The sequence below is a fragment of the Setaria italica genome, chromosome I (assembly GCF_000263155.2).
Source record: "Setaria italica strain Yugu1 chromosome I, Setaria_italica_v2.0, whole genome shotgun sequence".
In the NCBI taxonomy this organism is placed as follows: Eukaryota; Viridiplantae; Streptophyta; class Magnoliopsida; order Poales; family Poaceae; genus Setaria; species Setaria italica.
Window position 1 is genome coordinate 5,144,428 of NC_028450.1, and position 9,908 is coordinate 5,154,335.

Sequence of the window (9,908 nt, forward strand, 5' to 3'; positions counted from 1 at the left end):
CGGGCCGCCCGGAGGCGCTCGGCCCGAGCCGTGCCTCCCCGCTCGCCGGTGCCCTCCGGCCGGGCTCCGCCCGCCGTGGCCTGAGGCCGGCCGCTTCCCGTCCTGTGCCCGCTCCCGACCGATCGAAGGTAGCTGTTGTAATATAATGTAGATAGATAGGTTTAGATAAAATAGTAATATTGATAAATTAGAATAGTTAGGTAAAATTTAGATAGATTGGTAGAATTTTTAGATAAAATAGGTAGATAGATAAGTTGACAGATACATATAATTGTTAGATATGATAACTAATAGCATAGTAAACTAGTTATTACGATATTTTAGATATGATAACTAATAGCATAGTAAACTAGTTATTACGATATTTAGTTAAGTAGTTGTATAGGTAAGTATGTAGGTACATATTAGGTGACATAGTTAGTTAGTATATGTGACATAGTTAGTTAGTATATGTGACATAGTTAGTTAGTTGTATTTAGTAGACTTAGAATGTTTAATTTATTATGGACTAAATGAATTGTGCGTCGTTATATTGTGATACTAGATGGAGAACGTAGTGAGCATATATTACGGAGGCACTGTGGAAAGGGATGAATATGGATGTGTTAAGTTTGTTGGCATGCAGTGCGAGGTTGTCATATTCGATGAGAAACCATCGTTTAGTGAGTTGGTTGCAAGGGCTCGGGAGGAGTTACATTGTCATGAAAATGATGAAATCACAGTCGAGGGTATACTTCACCTAGGTTCCCCTCTCAACATTCAAAGGAAGATAGTCCCAATTCGGTGTGCAGGTCAGTAACGTGTAACGTGACGTGCAGCGTGGATCGAAAGAAGAAGCAGAAGGTCTCCGAGTGGCCCGCGTTCCACCACGCGTATATTCAGGAATGGGAGCAGTTCGAGCAGAACTTGGACGAGAACAACGAGCCGCACACAAACAGTACGTACAGGCAATACCAGAGCTGGTACCAAGGTGCGACGCGGCACAGGCTGAGGGAAGCGTGGACGGAAGATGACTACGCCGATATCCACTCATTCGACGATGAAGACACGGTGTACGATCAGAGTACTCGATCAGGCTTCACTTTTCTATATTCTATGTTAGGTTACTTAGAGATTTAGTTAGTTAGATAAGGACTTAGTGATCATCTGACTTAATCATTTAGTCATTTAGTGACTTAGTCATTTGTTGCTTTAGTGACTTAGTCATTTGTTGCAGGGGCGTACCCTACAAAGCTCGGTTAGAGATATAGAGCAATTCCGTCCACGAGTTAGGGACCCCGAGACGCGGAGCTTCCTAGAGGTAAGTCTCAAATTATTCTTTCTAATACTTTATTAATACGTTACATTCTCCATTTGTGTAACTTGTTTTTACTACTGCAGCGATTGTCAAATCGGCTTCGCCGTGCCGCTGCTCGTTGTGGTTGCAGGACTGCCACGACGCGAGACGTGCACGTTCCATCCCTGCGCGAAGGAGGCGTCGGTACGTCCAGCCAAGGCCCCTCAGGTTCGAAATCAATTGCATCCGAGGAAGTCGACGACGACGACGATGAGCAGAGGGCCGAGGAGATTGGCCCGTCTCAGCTCCAGGAGGCTCCCTTGACTCAGCCTACACAGGTTGTAGGGGGCACTAGACTACGTCGTCCACGTTCTCCTTACACTTCAGGCACCGACGCCCTTGGTCACAAGGGTAAGGGTAAGACTAGGAGGCAGTGACGACTCTGATTGCGAACTTTGTATCATATGGACTATTTGTATATATAAGGACTTTCATTCTGAACTATTGTGGATTCTATTCCTAATGTGTCATATGCTTGTGTCATATGCTTCTATGTGTCTATGCTTGTATTTATGTTCACTATTCATCTCGTAATTTTGTATGGATTGCATCAACAAGTAGGGGAAATTCTGCCGAAATTTCGCTAACAAGTACCATTTTTATTTTCTACGGATATTTCAGTAGACTACGACTTCGAAATGCATTACATCGCAAAATGAACATATGTCGTCTACAAATTGCGTGTCCTTACTTAAAGTGCATTATTACATGACAACATAATAAAAGTCTCACAGTAGAAAATATTGTTCATAAATAAACCATAGAACTAGAACCTAAATATGGCTACTGAGTGCAACGAGGCCACTTTCCCTTCCTTAAGGCATCGGGATTCTCCTCAACCGCTGCTTTCGCTCGGCGTGCCCGCTCAAGCTTCTTCTCTCTCTCCTCCCTGTTCGCAGCAACCCGCCTCCTTTCCTCCTCTTCCTTGTGCTCCTTTTCCGCAGCCTCCTCTACGAGCCTCTTCTCGTACACCTCCTTCCTCTCTGCATCCCAGCGCATCATATACTCCAAAAACTCCTTGTCTTCAGGATTGATCTCAGTGTCGATCCACTGCTCAAAATCACATAGCGGTGGAGGGGTCTACAACAAATGCAATTGTTATAAAACAAAAAAATTATGGACAATAATTATAAGACAACAACATTTCCTTACCAACATGTTAATGCGGCGCTGACGAAGTGTAGGTTCAAACGCAAAGTTGGAACACATCCAATACCTCTGCCTATACGTGGCATGTTCTTCGGACTTGGCTACCTTGCAAGGATCGCCGCAAGAGCACATCGGCACTGGAACACCACTAGGCAGAGGCAATGGATCGAACGCATTTCCGGTCTTCTTTGCGCCATAACTACAATTTTGTTTATTTGGTTCTATGAATCAAACGCACTTAAGAATAAACCTACAATTAAGGTTTTTTCATTTGATCCACAACAATGAGTATATAACATAACTCCGGGCGTTGAGATTACCTTAGTTTCTTAGCTTTTCCACGCCTCGGCATCCTACATTTGCATGAAACTCTAAGTTCAAAAATGCAAGAAATATATAGCGAATCGATGTGAAAAAAAGGTACGACGGAGAGAGGATACCTTACTCTTCAGGATCCACGGATCAAATGAAAGTTTCCTAAGCTACAATGTCGATTCGTAGTCTAGGGCGAAGTAGGGAGAGTAAAAACCTGAAAAAAGTGGAGAAGAATGAGGAGGAACTCTCGGCCAGGAAGAAGGGGCGGTATATATGGTAGGGGGCTTGGCGCCAGGGAGGCTGGCGCCGAGGCTTGGCGCCATGGATCTTGGCGCCAAGCCTCGGGCCACGTCAGCGGGCACAGCGCCACGTTGGAGGCACGCCGTAGGGACCTTGGCGCCAGGACGGCTGGCGCCAAGACGTTATACCTTGGCGCCAGCCAGCCTGGCGCCAAGCCGAGGGTCCATTTTCGGAATTGGTTTCGCCAGGGACCTATTTGTGAGATTTTTTCGCGAAAAGGACCAAAATACAAAAAAGTCGGTTTTTTCGAGTAGGGGCGTGGAGTTGCTCTTCCAGGCTGAAAGTTCACGACCCTGCACGCATGGATGGCTGATGGAGCGCCTGATTAGCCGTCAGCCAGCAACAACGACGACCTTGTTTGGCGATGTGTTCAAGATACCGTGCGAGTGGATGTAACATTAACTGTTAGCACGCAGATACGTACGGTCAAAGAGACAACAGACAAGGACAGGGGTGGTTGTAGTTGTAGTTGCTGAGTCAGCAGCTCCTCGTATCGCTCCCAGATAAGCCCTGCGCTGCGCATGTACTCCTATACCTGCCACCTGCCTCTCTACGTCAGCCGTTAGCGTACGCGCCAACAATACATACCGTTGTTAGCGTTGACATCGGATTTTAGCCGATAAAATCCCATATCTGGTTGAGAACTCGTTAATATAAGGATTAATTTAATGGAATCGGTCAAATATGGAGAGACAAGCTAAATAAAGAAAATGCATGCAGAGGAGATAGAGCCAGTACATGCACATGAAGATAATTGGAATAAACAAAGGAAGTTTACATGCGTCAGTTGAAGGAGTCTGGTTAATCATGTATGCGGATCAGTCTTTTTGCGGATGAGCCGGGCAAGGAAGATTCATGAGCGAAGATTCTACATAAGGAAAAATAGAGTCCATGTATCTAATATTTTCTTTATTTAGTTAAGATTTTATAGTCAAGTTTCGTTTGGACTCTGTTAGTTTCAGAGTATAAATATGTACCCGTTGAACTTGTAAAGAGTTATCAATCAATACAACCTTTCGGTGCCATGCTACCAAAATCCTAGGAGTAGGAGTAGAGTAGATTCGTCGAGTTCCTTCTAGCGCGCAAGGCTGCATCGGCTTCGATCTCAGACGAGCTTGTAAGTACCATCACCCAGCCATTACAACCTCTATCAAAACTTTCTAAGTTTAGTTTTATATTCTGATATTGTCGTGTGGCTAGTTATCGAGTTATTTTAGATTACAAGTAGAACTTTCTAGGCTTTGTCCAATATTCTGCTTGTTTTTGACGCTGCTCAAGTTATCGAACGGCTTATATCTGGTTAGGTTGTCTTCGTTGACTCCCTTACCTTGTTTAAATGTTTACAGTCTTCATCGGCTCCCCTACCTTGTTTAAACGTTCACAGTTATTAGATCGTATCGACTGGTAGACCACTACTGGAGAACTCCACTACTGGAGAACTCACCTTCCATCCAACATTTTTTTTTATCCTGGTTGTCTTACCTTTAGTCCCGGATAAAAAATCCACCACCAATGGTCATCGACGGGGGCTCTTTAGTCCCGATTGGTAATATCACTCGAGACTAAAGAGCTCCCTTTAGTCCCGGTTGTAACGGCTAGTGGGACGAGGGAGCTTTTTATCCCGGTTAAAAACACCAACTAGGACTAATGGGGCCTTTTAGTCTTGGTTGTGTTTTGAACCGGGACTAAACACCTCCCGAAGCCTTTAATCTCCCCCCTCCCTCCCCACCTTATCTCCTTCTCTCCCCTCCCTTATTTTCTCTCCTCCTCTCCCTTCGTTCCTTATCTTGCGCAGCCCTAGGCGGAGCGGTGCACGGGGGGCACGAGCGGTGCGGGCCAGCCTCTGGCAGGGGGCGCGGGGTGGAGTGGCGCCGGCGAGCGCGGGCCCAGTGCTGGTGAAGTGGCGTCAGCGGGCAAGGGCCCGGCGCGGAGCGGCACTTTTTTTATTTTTTTAACCTTTTTAATCCCGGTTGGTATTACTAATCGGGACTAAAGGGGGTCTTTAGTCTCGGGTGAATGACCCGGGACTAAAGAGGGAAACCTTTTGTCCCGAATGATTAGTCCCAGTTGGTCCTTAGAGACATACGTGGCTTACCAACCAAGACTAATGGTGGGTTTTCCAGTAGTGGACTCTGCATGCCTTACTGCTTTATATATGCTAGGTCCGATAGATCTTTACCCATACCCCTCATATTTCTAATCGTCAGGTCTCTGACGTCAGCGTGCTACCATTGAGAGCCGATGCTTCGGTCGGGTCTTATCAGTATCTCATAGAAGTATGATGACGTCATCGAACCGATAGGGGCGCATGCGAGGCCTTGTTGCCACGAGCCTATCTGTTAGGATTAACGGGTCGAAGTTAATGCCCACTCACCATATTACCTTGTCTAAGTTCAATTATACGGTCATGACATTGATTAGACTTTGTTATCTTAATAGGCTTGTAAGCGGTAGGCAGGAGGTCTTTGGTGATTGTGCTCTAGCCTTTTACGTTGTTAGATTGTGGTTAATGCCCTCTCATTCGTGTTGTCTTGTCTAAGTTCAATACACTTATCAAGATTATCAAGATATTAATTAAGATCTGTTAATGTATCTGGCTTGCGTACAGCCAGCATCAGCTGGTCCTCATTGCTATGTTCTAATCTTTTAAGTTTGTAGATTGATGCCAATGCCCTCTCATTCGTGTTACCTTGTCTGAGTTCAATACACTTATCAAAGACATTGGCTAGATCTATTAGCTTATTTGATAAGCGTGTGGTTAACGAGGGCTTCCTTTTATGGTCGTAATGTTACAATACTTTATCTTAGCCCGTTAGCTGACCTAGCCGATGGCACATGCCATTAATGTTTCATTTATTTACACCATATTGCTTACGTTAAATATCTATCTGTTGTGGTGTTTATTCCAAAAACACCTACCTATGAGTTCGAGAGGCTTCGCCACCGATCAACTCAGGAATTTAATGTTTACCTTGTCAATTGCAGGTCAAATTGACTGACACGCCTTGCACCACTCGCGAGCCGATTTGAAGCCTACACTGAAGTTGAGCAAATCTTCCAAATCCTTTGTATTGTTCAACGTAGAAGTGTGAGGTCCAAATTTTAGGTCAACAGTTAGTTATTCAGCTGCGGCGGTCGCCGGCCGGCCGGCCGGCTTGATTGGTGCCCGGTCAACGTTTTGGAGATGGTGGCGCTCGACGTCGACGGAGCCTCCGATCCCCCGGCCCGGCGCAGGTAGGTAGCGCCGAAAAGTCCGTGGCCGTAGCCGCCGTCGCCTTGGGATGCATGGCTACCATGCGCATGCACTGATGCAGCGCGGTCATAACATATCAACTGACGGCCCCGACAACGATCCGAAACGGCAAGGAAGCGGGCCGCCGCCGGTGGCCTGGTGACGAGCCGCTGACGGGTGGTCCCGCTAGGGGAGTCTATGTGGTTGACTGATTCCACTCGAGAGTAAAGGCGGAGTTTGCTGTGCAGTATGAGCTGAGGTTTTTCTTTCCACATGTGGGAATATGTCGATAGTGTCATTTCTTGCGTCAGTGCTCACACCAGAGCTTCCTCTACGTGATTGAACCAATAGAATTGTCTCCCCAATAATCATCCCCTCTCCTTTCTGTTCTATATATATACAACCAAACCCATCCTTCAACCAACCACATCCAATCCAAATTTCAAGATACCATGGGGTTGAAGCTTTCTTGCATCCACCGAGGCAGCAGCCTCTCGCGGCAGGCGCGCCAGCCGGCCTCGCCGGCGCCGACCAGGGTCATCGCCGGCGACGGCTCGCTGAAGGAGCTCCCGGCCTCAGCTCCTGCCCGCGTCTCCGACGTGCTGGGTCACAACCACAACGGCGGCGCGGCGCCAGCGTTCTTCGTGTGCAACTCCGACGCGCTCTACTTCAACGAGCACCCCCCGGCGTTGGCCCCCGGCGACCTGCTCCGGCCGGGGCAGATATACTTCGTGCTCCCGGCGGCCATGCTCGAGAAGCCGCTGTCCACGGCCGACATGGCGGCGCTGGCCGTGCGCGCCAGCACGGCGCTGGCGTCGTCGAGCGGAAAGCCTCGGCGTCACGGGCGGCGCCGCCGTGCTTGTGGCGGTGGCAAGAAGGCCGTGCGAGTCATGCCGGTGCGCGAGGAGATGGAGGATGGCGGCGGCGAGGACGTCTTCTTCAACGAGAAGCTCAACCAGCAGACGCTTGGGGAGTTCGGGGCGTCGCTGAGCCTGACGAAGAGGGATGAGAAACTCACCGCGGCGGCGGCGACGTCGCGGCTGAAGCGGGCGCTGAGCATCATTCAAGAGGATGCCGAGTGAAGCAATAATCTGAATGTCTGATACGGTCTCAAATTCTTTTGTTCTTTCAAAAAACCATTTTGTGTTAGCCTAAAATATTGCAGGAAGTGCATACAGATGTATCGTCTGCAAGCCTGTATATAATTCGGTAGTTACTAAATACAAGAATTAATGTAAAAACATGATTCGTTGATTTTTTTTTATTTCTGGTGTACAATTCTCCTATTCCTGTTGTATTTTTCTACGACTGTGCGAGTATGATGAATTTTCAAGGTCCGAGAAGAAATTTGAATTGTTCCATAATATTCAAATTCACAAGGTCTAATAATTCATACTGGGTGCTATATCATGGTCTGCCGCCTACCGTCCACACCGCTCGCGCTGGCCCCCGGAGGTTGGAGCCGCTGCTCACATCGCGCTCGCGGACAGCCGGCCGCAAGAGCTGCCGTTCGCGTCGCCCCTCTGGCCGCCGGAGCTACTTCTCCCCTCGTATCTGCTGGAGCCGCCGCTCGCCACACGCACATTGCCGCCGGAGCTACCGCTCGCGTCGCTCCCGCGGGCTGCCGGCTACCGGAGCCTCTACTGGCGTCGTGCCTGCTGGCCTCGCGGAGCTGCTGCTCCCCCACGCACGCGCGGGCCGCCGGACAGGCCGCTCGCGTCTCCGCGCGGGCATGGGGAGGCGCAGCTCGCCTCGATGCGTGGGCTACCGCCTGCCGTCCGCGCCGGTCACCTCTCCGCACGGACAGCCAGACAGGGGAGCCGCTGCTTGCCTTCGTCGCACGGGCAGGAGGCATGGGAAAAATGTGAGATGGAGCGGTGGAGAAAAATTAGCTATTTTATTTGGATCCCACAGCATATCCCTATATATCCCTATCCACATATCTCTATCCCATTCCCTTCCCCTTCTTATCCCACGCAATTTTGCTTTCCCTTTCCTCATTTGTAGCATGTGTCACATTGAATGTTTAGATATTAATTAGAAGTATTAAACGTAGACTATTTACAAAACCCATTACATAAGAGGTTAAACGGCGAGACGAATCTATTAAGTCTAATTAATCCATCATTAGCAAATGTTTACTGTAGCAACACATTGTCAAATCATGAACTAATTAGGCTTAATAATAGATTCGTCTCGCCGTTTAGCCTCTACATATGTAATAGATTTTGTAAATAATCTACGTTTAATACTTATAATTAGTATCTAAACATTTGATGTGACAGGCGCTAGCCTACGTGAACAGCCAGTGAAAAGTCTCGCTGAAAGCACACAGTCACGTCAAGATCAGAGATTAGCGATGCAGATAGGAACCTGCTGTGTTCCTGCTGCAGCCATGAAAGAACGAAGCAAAGGGCAGTAATCGATGAGAAAGTAACGCCGCTTATGTGCGCCACTAATCAGTCGCCGGCAGCAAGCTGCGTCGATCGTTCCTGTGGTTGGTGGTGTCCGGGGGCCCGCTGCTCCTGTTCTTCCCATTCCCGTGTAGGTGTAGGAATGTCTGGCGAACTGACAATGACGACGACACGGCCTCGGACAAGGGCGTGAGAAGCTGAAAATTCCAAGGCGAGCTGAAAGATGTGGTGTGGTTCTACCGGCGATGGTTCCTGCTGGCCCTGCACAAAAGCCCCACTGCCATGGAGGATGCAGCTGGCCATGGAACGCTCTGCTGTGAACAGAGGGGACAGTGCATGCGGCGCTAGCTGCTTGTGCAAGTAGAATTCTTTTTTCTCGGATCTACATGCTACACCTGAACGTTTACCATCACACCATGGGCACTCTGATCGAGTCGGTTGTTCATGCAAGGTGCTAAATTTCATTCGGAGCTTGTTGAAATGGATCCTTCATCCTTGCACTTGCACCATTCCCAAATCCCAAACCGCGGGCCAACGGTGAAATTTATTAGGTGCTTGACTGCTTGGTGGGAATTTGTTTGGAGCTTGGTGGTGAAATTTATTTGAAGCATGGCGAAATGGCCTTTTCATGCATGGTCCATGGCGAAATTTGACTCCCGAGAATCTTTGGGTGCAGCAAGTGTTGTAACATATTGAAGATATAGGCCAACGTTTTAGACAATGCAGCTTTCCATCCAAACTTTATTTATACAAGATAGGTTGGCCAAATTTCGATGTGAACCACGTAAGATCATTTCATAGTAATTTGTAATACAAACATTCTGGATAACTAGATCAAGTTTACGAAAATCTAGAACTTGAGCAGGGCATGTGCCCCCTCTGGTCTCTTTAAGAGCATGTTTAATAAGCCCCGTTTGGTTCCACACCTAAAGTTTAGTCCATGTTACATCAAATATTTAGATATTAATTAGAAGTATTAAACATAGACTATTTACAAAACTCATTGCCAGAATGGGAGGGCTAAATTATATAGCTCCCTCCATTTCAAATTATATATCATTTTTGGCTTTTCTAAACTCATAATATTATGATGCATCTAGACATATACTATATCTAGATGCATAGTAAAAACTATACACCTAGAAAAGTTAAAACGACCTAC

The 9,908-nt window shown here is 47.6% G+C and overlaps 1 protein-coding gene across 1 annotated transcript; it reads left to right on the forward strand.

The window, feature by feature from the left end:
* Nucleotides 1-6,606: 6,606 nt before the first annotated feature.
* LOC101757461 lies at nt 6,607-7,691 on the forward strand. Its single transcript, XM_004951544.2, has one exon. It carries the CDS (start codon nt 6,785-6,787, stop codon nt 7,412-7,414), a length of 630 nt encoding a protein of 209 aa, XP_004951601.1. The 5' UTR covers nt 6,607-6,784; the 3' UTR covers nt 7,415-7,691.
* The last annotated feature ends 2,217 nt before the right edge of the window (nt 7,692-9,908 follow it).